General features: G+C 42.9%; 3 protein-coding genes across 12 annotated transcripts in view; 1 reads left to right on the top strand and 2 right to left on the bottom strand.

The window, feature by feature from the left end:
• Nucleotides 1-1,041, bottom strand: part of IMMT (inner membrane mitochondrial protein) — a 43,579-nt gene extending 42,538 nt beyond the window's left edge. For 3 of the 9 annotated variants that reach the window (XM_059405667.1, XM_059405665.1, XM_059405669.1), the window contains exon 1: nucleotides 762-1,031. In XM_059405667.1, the coding sequence (XP_059261650.1) occupies nucleotides 762-806 (45 nt within the window). In that variant the 5' untranslated portion in view covers nucleotides 807-1,031. Of the gene's footprint in view, nucleotides 1-22; nucleotides 43-761 lie in introns of those variants that run through there. The other 6 variants (XM_059405664.1, XM_059405666.1, XM_059405668.1 and 3 more) reach the window with 4 other exon arrangements.
• Nucleotides 1,042-4,885: 3,844 nt separating this feature from the next.
• Nucleotides 4,886-16,218, top strand: MRPL35 (mitochondrial ribosomal protein L35). Its single transcript, XM_059405677.1, has 4 exons — nucleotides 4,886-5,143; nucleotides 10,798-10,987; nucleotides 11,647-11,791; nucleotides 15,873-16,218. The coding sequence occupies exons 1-4, from the start codon at nucleotides 5,101-5,103 to the stop codon at nucleotides 16,059-16,061; spliced, it is 567 nt and encodes a 188-aa protein (XP_059261660.1). The 5' UTR covers nucleotides 4,886-5,100; the 3' UTR covers nucleotides 16,062-16,218.
• REEP1 (receptor accessory protein 1) overlaps nucleotides 16,206-23,841 on the bottom strand; it is a 109,210-nt gene continuing 101,574 nt past the window's right edge. For both annotated transcript variants that reach the window (XM_059405676.1, XM_059405675.1), the window contains one exon: nucleotides 16,206-23,305. In XM_059405676.1, the coding sequence (XP_059261659.1) occupies nucleotides 23,234-23,305 (72 nt within the window). In that variant the 3' untranslated portion in view covers nucleotides 16,206-23,233. The remainder of the gene's footprint in view (nucleotides 23,306-23,841) is intronic.

Below are 23,841 nucleotides of genomic sequence, written 5' to 3'. Positions count from 1 at the left end.
TTTAAAAAAAAAAGAAAATTACTTTGATAATCGTGCAGCAGTAAAAATCACTGGGCGTTCAGGCTTCTTGGATGTTATGCCACAGTTGTCCCAGCACCTGGAGCGATAGATCCCCAAGCTAATCTCAGAAATGAGCACAAGGTCATGACTCCTGTCCTTCCTCAGAGTCTTTACTCCATAAACTACAATCTCCCGTTTCTGTTTAGAGTAAGAATAGTTCAGAGGCGCTCTCAGCTACAAAAAAAAAGGTCCCTCCCGAATAATTATAGTCTTGACCTCTAAAATGCGAACTCTTTAACAGTTCAAAGACCTCCTTATTAAAGATGCAACAAGCCAAAGCTAGCCTTTTCCTTCTGGGAACTGTAGTTCTCCCCTCGACCTTCAACCACTGGCTGCGCGAAACCTATCACGAGCCCAACCGGCGACCCGAGCGGCAGCGGCCACCATTGGTCCCTGACTGGGGCAGCGCCGGGCTGATTGGATGACAGGTCCCCCAAGCTCTGCCGACTGTCCTGTGCCCGCCTCCCCGCTACCTTCTTTCCACACCCATCCCGCTTCAGCAATAACCCTCAAGTCATCCCTCTTGGGCAAACTCCCCAATTAACTGCTTCACGGGTCGGCCCAGGACTCTCGCGATGAAGGCGGTCCTGAAACACGCCCTCTCTCCCGGGGCCTAGCCAGAGCGAAAGCCTCTCCCATTTTCCGTTGGCTGCCCGGAGTCAGCCTCACCACGCGTCCTCTCCCGGCGCCCCCGCACTCACCTGGGCGGCGGCGGTCACACCCGATAACTGACAGGCCCGCAGCATTTCGGCCGGGGGGATGGCACCGCTGGTATAGGCGGGAGCTTCCGCGGCAGAGCTAGTAGGAGAGAGTGTGCGTGAGTGCGTGCCTGCGTCCGTGCAGTCTCCCCGCGCCGGTCGTACCGGAAGGGCAGCCAACGCCGCTGCGCACGCGCAGCCCTCTTTCTCGACCCCGCCCGGGCCGCTCGGAGAGGGTGGGCCTTCCGTTGGCGGAAAAGGCGATTTCTCCTTCCGGGTCGCTTTCGGAGTTCCGGTGTGTAGCCCCAAGAAAGGGTTAGTGGGTGAATCGGGAGGCGGCAAGGAGTGTGTAACTCGGGCTTTGATCAGTGCGGAAAGCGGATGTTACTTTTCGAGGAGTTCAAGCAAGAAGTTCAGCCTCTGTCAGCTGGCTATTTCGTAGAAAGCAGTTTGGCGAAAGTTACGTAAACAATGGTGTTTTCTTGGTTTGCGTGTTTGTTTCATTGGACAGCCTTTCTTCAGGGAGTCGTCCCGATTACGGAAGGCTGGGTGAATGAACACCGGAGAAACCTTTGTGCGGAGTGTGTTGTTCGCGTGTCTAATAAATGGCAGAGCAGAGCTAGAAATCTAGATTCTTCGGGTTCCACCGCTTCTACTCCTTCTAGATTAAACCACACTGGTTTTCCCACCACGTTTTCATTTTACAAAGATCATTTTGGCTACAGTCTGTGGGATGGGTTGGAAGTTAAGGCGGTCAGTGCAGAACTGTTCAAAGTATTCCACTGAGTCTGTAACCAAGTTTTAGCATGTTATATGCCAAAAATAGTATTCGATATTATGAGTACTAATAATGATCTTATCACCATCACACCAAAGAAACTAAATAACGTATATTTATTGTGTTTGCAAAGTTTTTGAAGGTCTTAACTAGGTAATTTATTAGAGTATGGTGTTCCTAGAGTTACACTTTTTTAGAGTATGGTGGTATTACAGTATGATACTAATCCCACTTGTAAAATGGAGAAATGGATTTGAAAATTGACTAAAATCGAATACTTATGTTTGTATATGTTCACTGCTTTTCAGTGTACTTTAATAATATTGCACTCTATTTCATATCACCATCACCCAACAGCCTCCAGAGCAGTCTCCCATTTTTTAAAAGTAATTTTAGCAATTAAATTAGTCTCCCCACCCCATTCCTGACCACTGCTGTTACGCTGGGTGATGCCAGTGTAATGACTTTTCTAACATCTTGGCCATAAACCTCTCAATACCAATACAATTTCAATCTGCTCTAACCATGTGTGACCCAGCCACATTTTGGGACTGAACATTGTTACCAACTTCTGCAGCTTCCAGATCTCAAACTCCAAAATTAATTTCTCTTGTTTCCTAATGTCCCATTTGACCAAATCCTTAATCTTCAACCTCCACATCCAATTTATGAATTTTTTTTTTTTTGCTTTAAAATGGACTCCTCTAAAGTAACACAACTTTGGGCGCCTGGGTGGCTCAGTGGGTTAAGCCGCTGCCTTCCGCTCAGGTCATGATCTTCCCTTCCTCTCTCTCTGCCTGCCTTTGTGCCTACTTGTGATCTCTCTGTCAAATAAATAAATAAAATCTTTAAAAAAATAAAGTAACACAACTTTAAATCACTCCTCTGTTCAAAAATGTGCAATGACTCCCACTGCCAATTCAAAGAATATTTATGAAATGTCTCAGTACTTTTCCAGCACATGGGAATGTTTTTAAGGCTCAACTTGGCGGGCCACCTTACATGAGAGATTAAAAAAGCAATGATTGGGGGCGCCTGGGTGGCTCAATGCGTTAAGCCTCTGCCTTCGCCTCAGGTCATGATCTCACCTCAGGTCCTGGGATAGAGCCCCGCATAGGGCTCTCTGCATAGTGGGAGCCTGCTTCCTCCTTTCTCTCTGCCTGCTTCTCTGCCTACTTGTGATCTCTCAAAAAAAAAAAAAAAAAAAAAAAGCAATGATTGATTGTGGTGGTCAGAGCTTATATACTTACAGAGCTTATACCCACTTCCATACCCTAAAACCCGGAAGAACTAAAGGATAAAACATTATCAGTTGGTTCTCAGGTGTGAACTGGGATTTACTAGGAAGTCTGAGACCTTTTTGGAAGATCCATAAAAATCAAAACTACCTTCATAATATTAAGATATTATTTGCTGTTTTCATTCATTATCTCATAATTTTATAGTAGAGTTTTTCCAGAAGCTAGGTGACAAGTGATGTCACAACATTGAATGCATGAGCAAATTCAATCCAACTTTCTATTAAACCAGACCTTAAAGAGATTTGCAAAAAAAAAAAAAAAAAGTTAATAGAATAAAACTCTTCTAATTTTTTTATCTTGGAATAGTTATTTTTGTGAGCATATTTTTATTATAAAAATAATTGTTTTAAAATCAATTAGTATGATAGGCAGAATAATTATTCCCAAACATATACACATATTCCTAATCCCTAGAACCTGTGAGTTACTTTACATGACAAAGAAAAGGAACTTCACAGATGTAATTAAATTAAGACTCTTGAGATGGGGAGATGATCCTGGATTATCTGCATAGGCCCAATGTCATGACAAGCGTCCTTATGAGTAAAAGGTGAGGACAGGAGGGTCTCAGTCAGAAAAGGATATGTGACAATGGAAGCAGAAGTAAGAGGGGTGTGACTACTGGCTTTTAAGATGGGTGGAGGCACAAGCCAAGGAACGCCTGCAGCCTCTAGAAGCTAGAAAGGGCAAGGAAACAGATTCTCCCCTAGAGCCTCCAGAGAGTACCCTGGATATTTTGAAGATTTAATCTATTTATTTGACAGACAGAAATCACAAGTAGGCAGAGAGGCAGGCAGAGAGAGAGGGAAGCAGGCTCCCTGCTGAGCAGAGAGCCTGATATCCCAGGACCCCAGGATCATGACCTAAGTTGAAGGCAGAGGCTTTCACCCACTTGAGCCACCCAGATGCCCCAACCCTGGATATTTTGATTTTAGTCTTGTAAAACCCATTTTAGACTTAAGGCCTACAGAACTGTAAGGTAATTTGTGATGTGTTAAGCCACTATGTTTGGGGCAATTTATTACAGCAGCAATTGGAAATGTAATTTAAAAACTTTGGAGTCCTCAGTTTTTAAGTACCTAAACTTGTTCTAAGACCAAAAAAAAGTTTGAGAAGCATTCCCATAAATAAATCCTGTATCTTTCTGACCTGGCTCCCTCTCTTTTCATCTTAGCTCTTCATGTTCTTACTGCCAAGAATGACCTTGCCCTTGTTAAAATCCTCCCCGTTCTTTAAGATTCATATTATATTCTACCACCTCCTACCTGATCATCTCAGTCAGAAAGACTTCTCTCCTTAACTTAGAACTACTCCTGTGGAGTGTGTATCTGCCTTGTATTTATGTTCTATGCTTGTTTCCTTATTAAATGTGAACTCCTGGAGACCAGTCTTGATCCTTAGCCATTTCAATTAGCATATGGTGTCATTTATTATATATGCATGGAATAGCTTAGTCAACGAGAAGGAGTGAGAGATTTGTTGTTTCCTGTTTGAACATTAGAAAAAGTGTATAATCACTAATTATCGAGAATAAAATAAGGAACATAGAATTATTTAGGAAGGATTGAAATGCTATTCTACCAAATGACAATCAGTGTTAGTGATTAGAAAAAAATGTTTGTGATAGCCTTAGGATATTTACATCATTTAATTATGGTTGTCATTCAATTTATAAAAAATTTCTAACAACATTGCTATGTCCCACTCAGCCTATTCCCTACCAGCTTTGGAAGGAAAATAAGTTGTTTTCTCAAATTTAATAAAATGAGCGAAAAGAAATTGTGTTTCAAATTGTGTACTTTAAATAGATCTGTCAATCAAAATGCTCATTAAAAATTCAAGAGCCTACTGTATGCCAGACACTCTTCATAGGCACTTGTTTTGGAGCGGTGGGGAATAGCCTGGTATAGAGAAGACATTCAATAAAGGTTGCCTTGACCGTTCCTTTATTCTTCTTTTTTTTTTTTTTCCTCCTCCTTCGACTCCACCCAAATTTCTTATTCTTTTTTTTTTTTTTTAAGATTTTTATTTATTAGACAGACCACAAGTAGGCAGAGAGGCAGGCAGAAAGAGAGAGGAGGAGGAGGCAGGCTCCCTGCTGAGCAGAGAGCCCGATGTGAGGACCCTGGGATCATGACCTGAGCTGAAGGCAGAGACGTTAACCACTGAGCCACCCAGGCGCCCCCCAAATTTCTTATTCTTAATTCCCCTTTGCCCTGGAACTTTTAGAACCAATCCGGCTGCCGTAGGGCGGGGCCACAAGATGGCGGCCCCCGTCTTTGCTCGCGTTGTGAGAGCGGCGTCAGGTCAGTGGAAAACGCGGTGTTCGATTTATCTCCTCACAGGAGGCGGGACTGGTGCAGGATGGAATAGGCGTTTAAGCGTAGAGGTTAACAGGGGGGAAAAAAAAAAAAAAAAGGCCAGAGGATTGTTCCGAATTTTATCTGGGACTGCCTGTGTTCGGCCGGTCGCATCGGAGGTTCTCCGGACACTCTTGGGCCCTGGCGGACCTGGGTGTCCTCGGGTTTCCGCTTTCTTACCGGCTCCTGGCCGTTCCGCCTTACCTAGAAAACAGACTAAAAGGACTGGGGCAGAGGAGGTGTGCTGAAGGAGACAGAAAAGTCCCTGCTAACCTCATTTAGAGGCTAGAACTCGCCACTCATGTATTTGGCCTTGAAAAAGTAATTTCTCTGAACCTCAGATTCTACAGCTCTAAAATGAGGATGACACTGTCTACGCGAGGACTAAATGAGCTCATGCATGTAAAGTGCCCTGCATAGTGTCTGGCACACAGCAAGCTTGTATGTATTAGGTTCACACAATGTGCAGGGTTTTTTGCTCACTCGGTCCCCCGCACAAAGGAAGTCATAAGGATTTCTCGACCGAGAGAGATGACAGGAGTGAAGGCAATTAAATTGTTGACTTCGCTCTAAGGACTTCAGCAAAAATATTATTTAAATATGATAAGATTATCGGTAAATTACATAAACACAAAATAAATTAGGATAAAATTCTGTGTAAGAATAGAAATAAAAAAGCTACAGTGTAAAATTTCCAACTGTTAAGGAGGAAACGTGTTTATGGGGGTATTTTTTAATTGTGAAAATAACATATAAAGAAAAATGTAGGTAACATACAGGAATGGTTTAACTCTAAAGAGAATGGTTTAACTCCAAAGTCAGGACAGAGAACACAACCGGGAACCTCTTCCCTATCTTTCTGTGCTTCTCCTAATCCAAATTCTCTCTTTCTGGGACGCCTGGGTCGCTCAGTTGGTTAAGCGGCTCCCTTTGGCTCAGGTCATGATCCCAGCGTACTGGAATCGAGTCCAGTCTCGGGCTCCTTTCAAGCCTTCTTCCTCTGCCTGCTAGTCTCTCTGCCTGTGCTCTCACTCTCTCTTTCTGACAAATACAATAAAAATCTTTTTTTAAAAAATCCCTCTTTCTGCTAAATATAAACAGCAGCCTCCTTTCATTGTTAACTTGTCTTTTTTTCTGTAATAGTTTTATCTATATAGGCATCTCTAAGTAATACGTTGTTTAGCTTTGCCTGTTTTTGTACTTTACATGAATGGAATCACACAGTATGTACTCTTGTGCCTTTTACTTTGTGAAATTAGTTCATTTTGGGTGTAGCTGTAGTGCTTTCTTGTTCCCATATAATAGTCTCTTATTCGATCACCCCACAATTGTCCGTTTGGGGATTGCTGGGCATTTGAGTGTTTTCACTTTGGGCCAGGCACAAAGTGTCTTGTGTCCTGGCACATGAGTGCAAGGGTTTCTCTACAGTGTGCTAGTGTGTATACTTACAAAACTGGCTGTGGAATTGCTGAATTAGAATATGTATATATATATTCAGCATTGCCTGATACTGTGAAGGTGATGTGCTTCTTTAAAGTCACCTCAGGGGCACCTGGGTGGCTCAGTCAGTCAAACATCAGACTGGATTTCAGCTCAGAACATGATCTCAGGGTCATGGGATTGAGCCCCGAGTGGGGCTCCACACTCAGTGGGGAGTCTGCTTGAGATTTTCTCCCTTTCCCTCTCTAAGATAAATAAATGTTTAAAAAAAAAAATAGGGGTGCCTGGGTGGCTCAGTCAGTTAAACATCTGACTCTTGATTAGCTCAAGTCATGATCTTAGGGTTGTGGTATTGAGCCCTATAATTTTTAAGAATGCTTTTAGAGGGTAAGGGATCAAAAAAGCTTGAAGACCACTACTTTAAACAGTCATACTTACTTCCTTCCCCGATCCCCATTGTTTTGATTCCTGACACACAGAGCTGTTTGTAATTCCCCAAACATACTATCCCATTTTTTGACTCTTCACTAGTACACTCCTTGTTCCCTCTTCCTCCTCTTATCCCTTCAAAACTCTGGTTTTGTTGTCACTCTCTTTGTTACAATATCTGTGTTCTCCATGTAAGAATGTGTTCAGAGAAAGCCAGTGTGTATTAAAATGCCCAAACAGAGCAGAAGACTGAAGGAACAGTTCATTACTGCCCTTGATTTGTGTGCTGCCCTTTTGTCAATACATTTTGAAGTAGGCTTTGTTCATCTTTTAGAAACTAAAACATAGGGCTGGTCCACCTGAGCGTATGGTGGATAAGGCCCTCAAGTTATTTCCCCAGAAACTGCTATCAAGCAAGATTCATCTTTCCTTCATTTTTTTTCTAACCTCTGTATTTTTTCTGGACTTTGTCTTATTAATTTTTTAATCTGTTTTACCAAGATCACTTTGAGTCCATATAGTCTTTGGATTTTGCTTTTATACAGATTTGACAAATATGCTATATGCAGCTTCAGGACCTTCATAAAAATTGAGGAAAATATAATCAGTTAGGGAGCCAGGAAGAGACTTTGATCAGAACAGCAATCAACTAACTTGGGGCTAGTTTCTCGTCAGCTTGGAATTTACCTAACTGTACTATCATCCTGCCCACATTTATTTCTTTAGAATATAAAGAAACCTTTTCACATGCCTTCCTAAAATCAGAATACACTGTGTCTAGACATTCCCATGATTTCCCAGGCTAGTGACTACATCAAAAAATGGAATGAATTTTTTTTTTTTTTAAGATTTTATTTCTTGGGGCGCCTGGGTGGCTCAGTGGGTTAAGCCGCTGCCTTCGGCTCAGGTCATGATCTCAGGGTCCTGGGATTGAGTCCCGCATCGGGCTCTCTGCTCAGCAGGGAGCTTGCTTCCTCCTCTCTCTCTGCCTGCCTCTCTGCTACTTGTGATCTCTCTCTGTCGAATAAAGAAATAAAATCTTTAAAAAAAAAAAAAGATTTTATTTCTTTATTTGACAGACAGAGATCTCAAGTAGGCAGAGAGGCAGGCAGAGAGAGAGGAGGAAGTAGGCTCCCTGCGGAGCAGTGACGCCCCCTCCCCCCCATGCTGGGCTCAATCCCAGGACGCTGGGATCATGACCTGAGCTGAAGGCGCTGGGATCATGACCTGAGCTGAAGGCAGAGGCTTTAACCCACTGAGCCACCCAGGTGCCCCAGAATAAAGTTCTTTTTAAGGAACAATCACTCCCAGGTAACAATATAGATTTTCTTTTTTTGTATGCACTTCCTGTTCATCCGTTCTCTTTTTTTTCTTCCTATAAATGAGCCTGTAATTTTACCCATTTATTTGTTCTAGACTTAACTGCTCATTTCCTTCAGGAGAGGTTTCTAAGAATTTCTGAGAGTTTTTTTTTGTTTTGTTTTAACCAAGAGACCAAGTTCTGAGGACCTTGTGAAACTGATACATTTTCTTGTCTACTGTCCTCCTCTTCAAATCACTTAATCTTCCAAAGATTAACTCTTAGTTTGTACTCGTGTCTACAAATATTTACAGTTCTTTGAAATACAAGTTATTTATATCTGGAGACTTGAATGACTGGTAGTAGAGAATTTCACTTCCAAGTTCCCAGAGGGACTCTCTCAGCAGTCTCCTGAATCTTGGATTTCAACTCACTCATTAATGTTTATATTACCCATTCTAGTTTGAAAATTGTTACCTTTGACAGAGCACAAAAAAACAAAATATGGTGGAATGCCTGGGTGGCTCAGTCAGCTGAGCAGCTGCCTTTGGCTCAGGTCATGATCCCAGAGTGGAGTCCCTCCTCAGTGGGGAGTCGTCTTCTCCCTCTGACCCGCCCCCATCTTGTTCTCTCTCTCTCTCTCTCTCTCAGATAAATAAAATCTTAAAAAAGAAAAAGCTGTGGCTGCCTTGGTGGCTCAGATGGTTAAGCGTCTGCCTTCAGCTCGGGTCATGATCCCAGGGTTCTGGGATCAAGTCCCGCATCAGACTCCCTGCTCAGTGGGGAGCCCACTTCTCCCTCTCCCTTTACTGTTTCCACTGCTTATGCTCTTTCTCTCTCTCTCAAATAAATAAATAAAATCTAAAAAATAAAAAGAGAGAGAGAAAGGTAGAATTTGAAGCTTCAGCTCCTAAAACAAAACAAAACAAAAACAAAATATGGGGGCGCCTGGGTGCCTCAGTTGGTTAAGCAACTGCCTTCAGCTCAGGTCATGATCCTGGAGTTCCGGGATCAAGTCCCACATCGGGCTCCCTGCTCCGTGGGGAGTCTGCTGCTCCCTCTGACCTTCTCCCCTCTCATGCTCTCTCTCACGCTCTCTCAAATAAATAAATAAAATTTAAAAACAAAACAAAATATGGGTTTTAAGGATTCACGCTTTCTCCTGTCATATGTTAACATGCCATTTTGCTAAACATTTCTCTGCTCTTTACTATCTGCTATTAGCATTCATTAAATGATTTCTCTGTGCCAAGTGCTCTTCCTAGTGCTTTTCATGTTTTCTCTCATTTAATTCTTGTCACCTTCCCATGACTAACCCTATTTAAATTTGGGGAAACTGGGCCATAGAAGGGCTAAATAATTTGCCCATGGTCACAGTTAGTGAGTAGACAGTGCGACTCAAACGCCAGCCCTCCAGTCCCCCACTACGCTTGCCCCTCGTTTGTTACATGAAATCAGTGCAATGGACAATAAGGCAACAGTTCTAAGCCCTGGATGAGCTGCAGTCTCAGTGATGGAACTTTTGATTTTTTTTGAAGCAACTATTGAGGTGTAATTTACATACCATAAAATTACCCGTTTTATATGTACAGTTTGATGATTTTTAGTAAATCCAGTTTGGGGGCATTTCCATCATCCTGTGGTGCTTCTTCAGTGCACATTCTTGAGTCCCACCCTTGACTCAGAATCTGAGTCGAGGCAGTGCCCTGTGAGTGATTCTGCTTTGTAGCCCTGGACTCTTACTTTGGCACTAATGCGAAGAATGGGTGAGGAGGGCTGCCTTTGGTCTACGCACCTAGGCCCCCCCACCCCCCACCCGACAAGGTGCCTCTGAGCCGCACCCAGGCATTGCCATACTGTCAGGTGAGCAGTGCTCAGCCTCTGGCAGGTCCAGTCCCTGCTCTGGGCATGTATTTGTTTCAGCCCCACTTGCTTTTGTGGGTGTTGTTCATCCTATCTGGACTCTCTACCTTCTCCTCTCGTGGCCTGTTCATTTTCTAGAGGAGAGCTCAAGGACCTCTTTTGTTTTCTTTATGACTCCTCTTGGCACTCTGTTGCCTCTGCAGGGAATGGCCAAGCTTTCGTGTCTCTGTGTTGCTGTTGCACTGTGTGCTAGGGAGCCCTGGCTCATCAGAGGGTAGGATCTGGCAGATGGGACTTACTGTTACAACTGTTTCGGTCCCTACTGTTGAACACAGAGCTAGGATGCATCAGAGTGGATTGTGGTGATGGTCGCACAACTTTCTAAATTTATTAAAAAGCACTGAATTACCCACAAATGGGTAATTTTGTGGTAAGTTATACCTCAGTAAAGTTGGTAAAAAGCTCCACGGGGAGCCTGATACTCACCTTGTTTCGACACATTCGTTTTAAATATCTGGATGCGTATTTTGGAGTATTGTATTAAATAAGTATGCTTCTCTCTTTATAGGAGTCTTACGGCCCCTGAACATTTTGGTGTCTTCAGCCTATCAAAACTGTGTCAGGAATGCCTGTCTCAGTTCTGCACTGTCCGCCCAACATTTTCGTTCTCTTCCAATGCCAACTGTTTCCTCTGCTCCCGGACTTAGCACATGTGTCAGAAACCTGACATGTGGGCATACTCCAGCAATCCTCAAGAGGTAGGGTGTATTTCAGTAAACGGATGCTTAGACCCAAATTGTAAAATGTTCCTGTCTGCAAAGACATCTTAGAAGCAGATGGTACTCTCGGCCTACCTGCAGTTTATTATGTTGACTTTGCCTGCTGTGGTGGGAGAATATGATTGATAGCTCCATATGCCTACGTGCCAGCAGCAGGGACTACCCTAAAGAGCACACTTCCCATGTTCTAGATGTGGTTTCCTGGATGGAAGCTCTCAGCCAAGGCGGAGGGTGAACGAGATGCTCAGCGTGAAAGGCTGGTATTCATTTAGTCGACAGATACTTAGTTAAGGACTCCTGGGTGCCCAGTTCTTGGCAGAAAGGATACAGAGATAAACTGTATCCTTTGAAGTCCTCAAAGGCTTGATAGCCTAGTGGGCAGATAAGAAATCAGGTGATTAAAATAGATAGGATAAATTCTCTCATAGGGATTGAGGGGCTACTCGATGGAAGGCTTACAAGTTCGTGATTGTGGCTATTCTTACTTACGCTTAGTGTCATGGGTCATTGAAAGTAACAATGTATATTAAAGTCGGCTTTGTTTCAGCGGAACTCCATTTATTTCAAAGTATGGAAATGGCCTTTATCCTCTAATGAGTCTTATCGCTGAGTTAACATTTTTTTTTACTATATTTTAGAGTGGCTCCCTTGCTTCCACATGTCTTGAAGCCACCAGTCAGAACGGTGACGTACTTCAGCTCCCGGAAAGGGAAAAGAAAGACTGTGAAAGCTGTCATCTATAGGTTTCTTCGACTTCATTCCGGCCTGTGGCTGAGGAGGAAGGTGAGGATTCACACTGTCATTTGACTGAAAAAGCAGTGGGAGCCCCTATTCTTTGATGTCTCTTCCTCCCATTTACCAGTAGCTCTGAACAGTGCTGTGCCTAAGTACCAGTTTGGCAGGCATCCCCAGTGTAAATGAATTCGTAAAACACGGTGTCACTCACAGTGGTAAATCCCCTCACTGCAGGACGTGTTCATCTCAGGTCTTTTACATGCTGGCCTAGCTGATGATCACAGGAAGCCATGTGACAGCCCCCATGTGCGCCGGCCTGTGGGGAGGCCCTCTCTAAGCCTAGAGTGTTGCAGCAGCAGAGTTGCCTTCAGCAGGGACTTTGTGGCGTGGCTTAGATTGGGAGCTGATGGGCTCTTCCGCCTACTTTGGATTGGATTCTCTTGCCGCTTCCAGTCGGCAAACAGGAGAAGAATTAGGCACAAACAAGTCAGCTGCAAGAGATTGGGAGCAGGGGACAACAGTCGAAAAGACTGCTGCCCTGAGTAACTCCTCAGTTTTGCTTATTATTATTATTTTTTTAAAGATTTTATTTATTTAGTTTGACAGAGATCTACAAGTAGGCAGAGAGGCAGGCAGAGAGAGAGAGGAGGAAGCAGGCTCCCCGCTGAGCAGAGAGCCCGATGCAGGGCTCGATCCCAGGACCCTGGGATCATGACCCAAGCCGAAAGCAGAGGCTTTAACCCACTGAGCCACCCAGGCACCCCAGTCTCGCTCTTATTAGATAGAAACAATAGTCCACAGAAGAGTCGATGAAGGTCAAACGTTAGTCCTATGCCTTATAGATAAACAAGGAGGGCAAAACATGTCTGTACAAGTAGTATAAAGTTTTATAGTTGAACAAGCACATTCAAAGGACTGACCTAAGCAGCCATAAGTGCTCTCCGGGGGGAAAGGGGAGATAACGGGAAAAATGAAGCCGGAAAAATGAAGCAGGCAGCGTTCCCTGAGCGAGCCGGGTATCCCCAGCTGCTCAGCTTCAAGGCTGTATATTGTTCTCTCCCCCAGAGGCCTGTTGCCAGTATGTGTTTTTCTTAAGGCTATATCTAAATGTGCTTGGTAACTAGTAAAATTTCCCAGGGATTATATTTTAAGTAATACATTGTTCTGAGGGACAGTTGCATTCTCTAGGTGGTTTAGTCTTTTTTTTTTTAAGATTTTATTTATTTATTTGACAAAGAGAGAGATCACAAGTAGGCAGAGAGGCAGGCAGAGAGAGATGGGGAAGCAGGCTCCCCGCTGAGCAGAGAACCCAATATGGGGCTTGATCCCAGGACTCTGAGATCATGACCTGAGCTGAAGGCAGGGGCTTAACTTACTGAGCCATCCAGGCGCCCCTAGGTGATGTTAGTCTTTATGATAGGGTATTAACCCCATGTACATTTCTTTAACTTCATGATTTTCTCTCTGTCGGTGTGTGTGATTGGGGTCCATATCGGATAGAACCTGAACACTTACTCTGACCTGGGATCACAGCCTCTAAGGGGCCCTCTGACAAAGTATTACTGCTCTGTCCTCTCCCACAGCACGCGTCTGGGCTTTTCCACTCCCGTCTTTTATTCTTGGAAACAGAGTATCTGATTATTAGAAAGCAGCTAAAGAATAGAGTTTTGCAAAACCACCTTTGAGATTTGATAACTATTCAAAATTCTAATTCCCTTTTACTACTTGGAAGCTAAATGATTCTTTAAAGATCAAAATTTGTTTCCCCATTAAAATAAAACACTTAATTGGTAGGACTTCCACTAGTTGAAACGCTGAAAGGATTATCTCCTATCTTATAAACAATCCTAAATTTAAGGTAAATATGTTGACTGGAACTCTTAGCTCATTCTTCCTTCAGAACAGTACCTTGGTAGTTATTTCCTACACTAATAAACAGAAGCTCATGTAATTCCTAAGTAGCTGAACTAAGTCATTCACTGAATAGTTCTGAATTTTGTGAATTTTGGACTGTTGAAAAATTTCTTCCCCCTTGTTATCATACTGATTATTTCCAGGTCTTCATCTGGCCTTAGATAAAATAAGCTGGGTGGGTTTTTTGTTTTTGTTTTTTTGCCTCCCTGTCTCCATCCCTTATTGGGCCCTGAAACCCTCATGTTATTAAAGAGGACCTGATCAGATTCCCCAGTCATAATGCCTAGTCGCCACTCAGGACCCAAAAGGTATTCTAAATACAGAATGGCCTGCTTCATCAAAATGTAATATTAAGAGGAAAACAAAAAAGCTGGGTGGGTTAATTTATATTAATGTATAAAAACTGAAAATACTTCCTGCAGCAGTTTTATTCCTTCCCATTTCTTTTTTTTTTTTTTTAAGATTTCATTTATTTATTTGACATACAGAGATCACAAGTAGGCAGAGAGGCAAGCAGAGAGAGAGGGGGAAGCAGGCTCCCTGCTGAGCAGAGAGCCCGATGCAGGGCTCGATCCCAGGACCCTGGGATCATGACTGAGCCAAAGGCAGAGGCTTTTACCCACTGAGCCACCCAGGTGCCCCTCTCCCATTTCTGAACCTAGAGAGTGTCTAAAAAACTTCAAGCATTTTCACAGTGGTTGCATTCCACAGAATAGTGATCAGAGGTCACTAGTAGTAATAGGCAGGACAGCAACTAACCCTAACCCTAATCCTAACCTGTAAGTCAGAGATCCACAGGAACCCAAATTGGCTTGCAAGCTAGAAAATTATTACACAGAGAAGGGGATTTGGGTTTGAATCTTTCATTTAAATTATAAGCAAGGAGTAGAAAAAAAATCTAGCATTTTAAAACCAGAACTCTTTTTTTTTTTTTTTTAAGATTTTATTTATTTATTTGACATAGATCACAAGTAGGCAGAGAGGCAGGCAGAGAGAGAGGGGGAAGCAGGCTCCCTGCTGGGCAGAGAGCCCGATTCAGGGCTCGATCCCAGGACTCTGGGATCATGACCTGAGCCGAAGGCAGAGGCTTTAACCCACTGAGCCACTCAGGCACCCTAAAACCAGAACTCTTAAAGAATGTCTCCTTATTTCTGAGGGTAACTGTACCCAAGTTGCTGGTCAGAGTGATGACACCAAGACATGTCAGAAACCCAAGGTGCCTTCTCAGCCCAGGGCTGTGGTTTTTTTATTGTTAGTGTAGTGCCCTAGGGCGCCCTTATCATGAATGGACACAGGGCTCTTAGCAATAGTCTGAGTTCCAGTCTCTCCTCCCCTATAACTTTCTGTGTGGTTTTTGCCACCTATTAACCTGGGTGGCACCTAAGATCCCTTCTAGTCTAAACAGACTATGGTTATAGATTTTATAGTCTATCTAATTTTTCTTCAGAAATTAATTTTTTTTCTTCCTTTTTAATTTAAAAATTCTTCAAAATTAATAATGCTTGAGTGGTCTATATGGCAGTTCTGGGTTAAACAGATGAGTTATCCATTCCTTCAGCACTCCTTTGTATTCATTCTTATTCATTACTTATTATTATTCATTTATTTATTATTATTTATTCATTATTCATTATTACTTAGTACTTTATTAGATTGGTCCTCAGTGGAACAGAAGAAATGAAGCAGTATACTTGAGAACTGGGTTTTGTCAGCCTTTGTAATACTTAGTCCCCTTAAATGAACACGAACGTTACCAGCTAGCCAGGAATGCCCTTCTTCATCCTTCACATTTGGAAAAATCAGTAGTTAAGAACTCTTACTAGTTCTGTGACCTTGGCCTGCTACCGTTAATTTCTTTAATCGATGGTTGTTTCTCTTTAATTTGAAAATGAGAATAATAGTATGTTGTAAAGTTAGTGATTGTAATTATTTATCATTGCTCTGTACTTCACCTACCACAAATAGTCATTTGGCTTTATTTTCTGTGGTTCTAATTGAAATAATCTTTTATCAGAGTATTAAATTATTATTATGTCTTTTTCAAACTGTATGTGTATCTACCCCTCACTGAGAATCACATCTTTCTGAAAAACATACCAGCCCCAGTAAGTCTCATCTTTGTTCCCACTGAGCCTGTAAACCATGAATAGTGAAGATACCTGTTGTTTCCTATATAACATCATGTTTTGCATGTCTTTATAATATCATCTAACAGGCTGGTTATAAGAAAAAATTATGGAAAAAGACGGCTGCAAGAAAAAGGCGCTTGAGGGAATTTGTGTTCTGCAATAAAACCCAGAGTAAGCTTTTAGATAAAATGACAACGTCTTTCTGGAAGAGACGGAACTGGTATGCTGACGATCCTTACCAGAAGTATCATGATCGGACAAACCTGAAGGTGTAGTTCGAAAGTTGTATGACTGCCTACCTACTGAATATGTATCTTCACATATATGATGTCTTTGCAAAACGGAGTAAGTTCAAAACTTGATGTAAATTGTGCCAAGTGGTATGGAAACACACAGCTTCAACATTAAACTTATTCAAGTTTTAACACTTAATGGGTCAAACATTTTCAAATTTGTTCTGTCTGTCAAATAAATAAATAAATCTTAAAAAAGAAAGTTATGAGGAAATGAAAACCAATCAACAGAATACCACTGCATGCTTCAGAGTTCTACCCCATCTCAAATCCAGTTTGTTCTTTAACAGGGTCACGTAAACAGACATATAGGCGGCCTTCAAATTTAGAACCCTCTATCGTCACCCTTTTTCTTCTAAGGAACATGCCCTGGTTTCAAGAAATTCCTCTAATAACCCTAGCCTGACTTTCCATAGAATTTCAATTTGGTTATCTTTAACCTTATTCTATTAACAATAGAGAAACTTATCTTAGCATCATCAACTACTATGTTAACAGATTTAAAGTAGTAATTGAGACATAATTTTACTTAATACAGACAGTCCCTGACCTATTATGGTTTGACTTAGGTTTTTTGACTTTACGATGGTGTCAAAGTGACACATTCAGTAGAAACCGTACTTTAAATTCAGATTTTGATCTTTTCCTGGGCTAGCAATAGGCGGTAGGACACTCTCTTGTGATGCTGGTTGGTGGCAATGAGCTGAGACTCCCGGTCAGCACTGTAATCACAAGGGTAGACAACTGACAGATTAACAGTCGAATATTCTCCACACACACCTTTTTTCTATTTTTCACTTTTGGTACAGTACTCAGTAAACATGAGGTAGTCAACACTTTATTACGAGACAGACTTTGTGGGGCACCTGGGTGGCTCAGTGGGTTGCCTCTGCCTTTGGCTCGGGTCATGATCTCGGGGTCCTGGGATCGAGTCCCGCATCGGGTTCTCTGCTCAGCAGGGAGCCTGCTTCCCCTTCTCTCCCTGCCTGCCTCTCTGCCTACTTGTGTCTGTCAAGTAAATAAATAATCTTAAAAAAAAAAAAAGATAGGCTTTGTGTTATGTGATTTTGCCCAACTGTAGGCCAACTTAAGTGTTCTGAGCACATCTAAGGTAAGTTAGGCTATGCCATGATGTTCAGTAATTTAAGTGTATTAAATGTACTTTCAACTTAATGGTATTTTCATCTTAGAATAGATTTATTGGGATGTAGCCCCATCGTAAGTTGAGTTTGATCCATTAAGATCTGTAATGGTTTTTTTAACCAGGCCAAGCACTCACATGTTGTTTGAAAATGATTCCCAGATGACTCTGGTGGGATAGCTGAGGACCAATGCCCTGGGCTTTAACCACATGGTGAGCAGAATTTTCCTCAAAGCCTCTCATCCAACTCTCTTCAAATGAACAATGCTTAGCTCTTGCATCATTTCCAAAATGACTACTATTTTCCCTTAGTTCTACAAAGTGTCTTTGGAAAATGTTTATCCTTACGGTTAAAATATGAAATCTCAGGGGTATAAACTAGCTTTAGGAAATACAGTGTCTTGGAGAGCCTGGATGGTATAGTCGGTTAAGTATCCTACTCTTGATTTAAAACTTTTTTTAAATTTTTTTATTTATTTGACAGACAGAGATCACAAGTAGGCAGAGAGGGAGGCAGAAGCAGGCTCCCCGCTGAGCAGAGAGCCCAATGTGGGGCTCCATCCCAGGACCCTGGGATCATGACCTAAGCCGAAGGCAGACGCTTTAACCCACTGAGCCACCCACACACCCCAATTTCCTCATAACTTTTGAGGTGGCAGAAGCCAACCACTCACAAGGTTTCCACATCATTTTTTTTTTTTAAGAATTTATTTATTTATCTGAGAGAGCTCTCGTACAAGTGGGAGGGGCAGAGGGAACGGGACAAGCAGACTCCGTGCCGAGTGCAGAGCCCAACACGGGGCTCAGTCTCACACGATCCTGACATCAGGACCTGACCTGAAATCAAGAGTCTGATGCTTAACTGACTGAGCCACCCAGGCGCCCCCACATCATCTCTTAGTCATCTGGCCCCTGCCTCTCCCGCTCACCCCTGGTAGCAGGATGGAACTGATACCTGAAGAGGTTGAGGAGGCCACTTTCCCACTGCCTCCATGGCTTCTCTAGTGCAGTCATGGACAACAAAGATCTCTGTTGTAGGGGGCTCAAAGCACCTTGGTTTTTCCTGTAGGCCAGGGGTAGGAGAGATAGAGACAAGGACTGGCAACCAGGCCTCAGCATCCAGACACAGACTGAAGAGCAAGGGCTGACAGGCATTTCGGAGAGAGAGGATTTTCATATATATAATTTTTGTTTTGTGGATAGCAGGGCTCATCATCAACACTGATTTTATAGTTTGACAACCAAACATCTTTCATTAAAGAGTCTACCTAAATGACATTGAAATTTATGTAAAAATGTGTCTTATTGAAGACCAACTATGTCCCAGCATAGGGTCGGGGATTTATACCCACAAAATGGCTAATCCTCGTACCAGCCTTATGGGGAAGATACTATTTTTCCTTTGAGTTTACTATTGTTATTATTAGTAGTAGTAATTTCTACACTCAACATGGAGCTCAAACCCATGACTCCAAGATCAAGAGTCTCATACTCTTCCAACTGAGCCAGCCAGGTGCCCAGTGGAGATACTGTTTATCTGGGGTTTAGATTTGAGGAAACTGTAGCTTATACAAGGTTAAATAAATTACCCAAAATATAGCTAATAAGTCACAGAACCTAGGTCTAACATCTTGGAATCCAGAGCATTTCCTGGAGTCTTTCAACATGAAAATTCATATCTAAATCAACAAGTGACTATAATCTAGCATTATACATATGCAATACTTTTTCCTGACACCATACCAAGTCAGCCTTTGAATCCTAATTTTGCTTTTCTGTTGTCAGCTCTTAATCTGGTTAATCTCAGTTCTGTTGCCAGTGGACTTGGCTCAGTAAATGAATACATGAATGGGTTTTCAGCCTTTCCATCTCTTCACCTTCCTTTCAGCTTTCTTAAAACTATTTTTTTTTAAAGATTTTATTTATTTATTTGACAGAGAGAAATCACAAGTAGATGGAGAGGCAGGCAGAGAGAGAGAGAGAGAGGGAAGCAGGCTCCCCGCTGAGCAGAGAGCCCGATGCGGGACTCGATCCCAGGACCCTGAGATCATGACCTGAGCTGAAGGCAGTGGCTTAACCCACTGAGCCACCCAGGCGCCCCTTAAAACTATTTTTTAAAAATATTTTTACTTATTTATTTGACAGAGAAAGAGAGAGAGATCACAAGAAGGCAGAGAGGCGGTGGGGGGGGGGGGGGAAGCAGGCTCCCTGCTGAGCAGAGAGCCCGATGCAGGGCTTAGATCCCAGGACCCCGGGATCATGACCTGAGCCGAAGGCAGCGGCTTTAACTCACTGAGCCACCCAGGCGCCCCTCCTTTCAGCTTTCTGAACGTGCTTCTTTACCTTCTGCTGCTTTATTTTAGAAGACTATACAGGCAAAGAAAATGAGTGTTTCATTTTTAAGTGTCCAAGGCTTCGTGAGCACCCAATGAGGCTTATGTGTACCTGTTCACATATGCATATTTTTAAGTAAATTCTGCACCCAGCCTGGGGTAAAACTCAGAACCCTGAGATCAAGAAGAGTTGCATGCTTTCCTGACGAAGTCAGCCAGGCCCTCAGCCCATTCATATTTTAAAGGCAAGGGCTGCAGTGGTCAAAGGGCATCCACACCACCCAGTGCACCTCTGCATGTACCACCCTCTTGACCTCACACATACTCCCTCACTTGCAGGTGAGGGAACAGGTACCAAGAAGGGAGATGACAGACCAGATTTTCTGTTTGCAGAATGAAAACTGCCTACCAGATGAACTGCTCTGTTTTTATAGCTACACAGTTTCCACTTGTGGCTTTTAAAACATAAAACACTACCAGGGTTACATTTATGTGATCAACTGGTTTTCAAAAGGGTTTGAATTTTCTTCCCCCGCAACAATTCTAGGCAGTAGGCCCAGAGAGAAGGCACCAGGGCCAGTTAAGTGCCTGAGCACTCAGCTTCTAATCCTTGCTACCTTCCACATTTTTTTTTAAGTGTTTTCTCTTTCCTCATAAGCTCAACATTACAAAGATGTTTTTTAAAAGAAAAATGTTAAGACTTTATTCAAGATATAGATCAGGCATTATAACAAAACAGCAGAACTTCAACCTTTGGAATACTGTAATTTTACACCCCTTTGATGCACAGTCCAGTATACTATTTTATTACAGATCATTCTATAGGGACTACAGGAGTAAACTAGGGAAAATGCACAGGAACCATCCAGAAGGTCAGCTCTCTCTGAGCGTGCGCCATTGGAGGATGAAGCACGTCCTTTGCAGGTCAAACACTGTGCAAGCGGAGGACTAGGGAAATACTCCGCTGTGATCATGGTGGACGAGCACTGTTACCACAAACACACAGACAGTTTACTGGAGAGAACATACACTTCAGAGGCCAGTGGAGTGAGCAAGCTAATCACACAAAGCCAGGAGGGATTATGACAAAGCTCTCCGGGGTCTAAGTACACCGCCCCGTCTCACCTCCTCAGAAACAGAACAGGTGCCCAATGGCAAAGAACTAAAAGTTATTACGTGAAAATTACAGACTTTTGAGCTAGCATTTTGTAAACAGCCTGTGTCTGTAAATCAGCAAATTAAAGGTGTTCAGTTATGCCCTCTAGACAGAGCAGCACACCACTACATGTACACTCGGAGGCATTCACATTTCCTGTCAGTCCATACACGAATATGCAGCTCATTGGGGGAGTAAACACATTTTGCTAGAAATAGGACAGCGGCTCTCGTTTGTACAGTGAGTGTTTTTAAGAGAGAAACCAACTCCCTCATCAACACTTGAAGGAAAATAGTTCCATTTACATTAAGACAGCAGTCTGGATACCTTTCTATTTTCTAAATCTTGAATGAAGTAATACAGCGTGTCTGAGAGTAGAGTGCTTCAAACTTGTTTTTGGCATAGTTGAGTGCAAACTTGGTAGCTTGTCCTTGTTAAAACTTTACATTGTAAAATGGTGAAAATACAGTTTGTTCACGAAGGATCTCTGCTGCTAAAGGTATTTATTGTTTTGGCAAAAAAAAAAAATTTTTTTTTTTTTTTTTTTTTTGCTAAAAAGCTGAAGTGAAGCTGTTTCTGATAATTCTGGGTACTCCCAACTAACAGGTAAATACATTTAAAGCATATATTTTTCTTCTGAAACTATTCAGTGAGCCTGAAGAAACAGATATTCTGTCTTCCCTAAGGGGTTTAGGTATTGGTGGGTGTGGGCACAGACAATGAAAGGCCCTCTGAACCACGAATTTGCTTATAGGTTTGTTTTCCTAAATCCTGTTGTAAATTACAGAGTCACCTTCAGGGGCATTGTGGGAAGAAGGGATTTAAATATGCATATCTGGCAACAACCAACTTCAGGTAAAACTGTTTCTCAGGTGGCTAAGATCCAGCCAGGGTGTCAGCAGCCAAGACTACTGACGTGTGTTCGCCGAGCTTAGTAATGCAACAGTCTTGAACCGGGTCTGCTTATGGCTGGTTGACAGTAAGTTCTATGTGGTACATAACACTAATTCTCTAGTCTTCAGAGCATATCTATGAACAAACACAATCCAAGTATTATAAATGACTGTGTTGTGACCACTGCATGCATTACACTGAAAGAAAACACCAACTCTAAGCACAAATATACAAGTCCTACGTTTAGGCTCAGCTCTCCCAGAGGGGAGGAGCTACCTTGGGCCAAAATGCTACCTAAACCAGATTCTTCTTTTCAGATAAAGTTCTCAGTCTAAGTAGAGAGTCCCCTCAACAGTGCTCTACTCTAGTAAGCGATCCTGGCCTGCATAAGACCTCCAGTAAGACATGGAGTACCCGTGAGTGCATGACTTCTCTCACTCACATTCTGCACAAGCCAGGAAGGGAACAGAAGGGTGCCGCCCAGGGCGCTGAGCAGCAAGTCAGTTCGTAAAGATCTCAAGCTCTGAAACCTTTCTAGAACCCAGCATTTTGACAGGTGTCTCAGGTGTATTTGATGGCATATCTGAAACATACCTTTAGGTTTGGTTTGGGTTGGGTTGACTGGTTGGCTTTTGCTTAGTGTTCTCTTAATCAAGATGTTCAGATTATAGGCTCCTCTACCTGGGGAAATAAGTCACAAAACCAGTCCCGATGAAGGAGAAACAGTCATTCTTCCAGCACTTTTGGAACACTCAAAACGATTCCCCTCAACAGGCCTGTGAGTTCACATCCCCAGGAAGTTTCACCAAGGGTGAGCCACCTGCCTAAAGCTTTGGTAAATCCCTTGAAATGATTCAGAAGCTCTTAATCCAGAATCCAGGGGGAGACAAGCGTCTTGTGATTTTTCTTATTCTGGGCTGCTCCCCTGGCCTCATTACACTCCTCTCTGTCATTACAATATTGTCTCCTCATGCTAAGCATCTCTGGCGTTTTGGCTAAACATCTGTCTGAAGAAGATGGGCCGTCGTCCTGCTGGAAAAGGGATGTTCTACTGGAGTTGTGTTTAGAAGCTTCAGAAGCACATCTGAGACATTCTCTGGAATCAAAATAATATTTTACACATCTTGTAGTTTTCTTACATATTAGAACCTCTGGCAGCCCTTGCGAGTCCATCTGATTAAGCCAAAACTGATAAATATGTACATCATAGTCCAAAGTATTAGTACCAAGAACAAAAAAAGTTTAAAAAAATCGCTCTGTTTGCATTTACAGGACTAAAAACGAAGTATGCGACAAATAAATTACAAATGTACATCTTGGCAGTGTGAGGGTGATCTCTTCTTATATTTCTAAAAACACACTGCTGACAATCCAATTGTGGAAAATTACTAACCTCAGAAGACTTAAAGGTCACCCCCCCACACTACCTTTCCCTTTAGCCTCTCCCCAGCAACATAAAGAAAAGGAAAATTAAAGTCTTTCAAGTGGAAGAGGGGAGAGAGAAAAGGCTGTGTCTGTGAGGCTGCATACACAAAGCACGCCAGCTTGCGGATTTCTACGTTATTAGTGACTAGCTCTTTAAGGCAGAGAAGAAACATTCTGTGGGTCCGGTGCTGTTGGCTCATCTCACTCACGTGGTTTCAGTGGCTGAGGATGAGGTACTTTTCTTCCTAAAGCGGGATCGAAGAACTCTAGGCGGTGCCTGCCAGAGGAAACAGAAAAAGGCATCCCTCAATGTGGCGTAAGCGTGGAAACTTTTTGGAGCGAGCACCTGTGTGGGTTTGTGTTGAGACACACGCACACGTGTGTGAGGCAGCCGGCTGGGAATCTGGGAACCGGGTCACATCCCAAGCATCCCATGCTGAGCCAGTTGAGAAGGCAGCCGCCTCCCTCCCGTTTCACCCTCTCCTAAGTCCCTGGGTCTCCCTAGCGAACCGTTGTGCAGAAGGATGGCACACACCTTTCTTGTTTCTGCCTTGGGAGCAAAATGATCCTAGCAAGCGACTCAGCATAGAGAAATGCTTCCCCATCTCTTCCCTTGTCTTTGGTCTTTCCTTGAGAAATGAGCCTCATGTTTCCAGGTACATGCCTAAAATTCCCATCGCCCAGTTCCCAGTCCTCCTTCTGGATGTGGAATCCTTGAAAGCACGGCAAGCCCCACAGCAAAGGGAAACACTGCCTCCACCTCATCTCCCATACAAATGGCTATCAAGGGGGAAGCCCTCCTTCCATGGAACA

Source organism: Mustela nigripes, chromosome 7, assembly GCF_022355385.1.
Source record: "Mustela nigripes isolate SB6536 chromosome 7, MUSNIG.SB6536, whole genome shotgun sequence".
Lineage (NCBI taxonomy): Eukaryota > Metazoa > Chordata > Mammalia > Carnivora > Mustelidae > Mustela > Mustela nigripes.
Note: the sequence above shows the minus strand (reverse complement) of the source record. Positions and strands in the feature narration are given on the sequence as shown.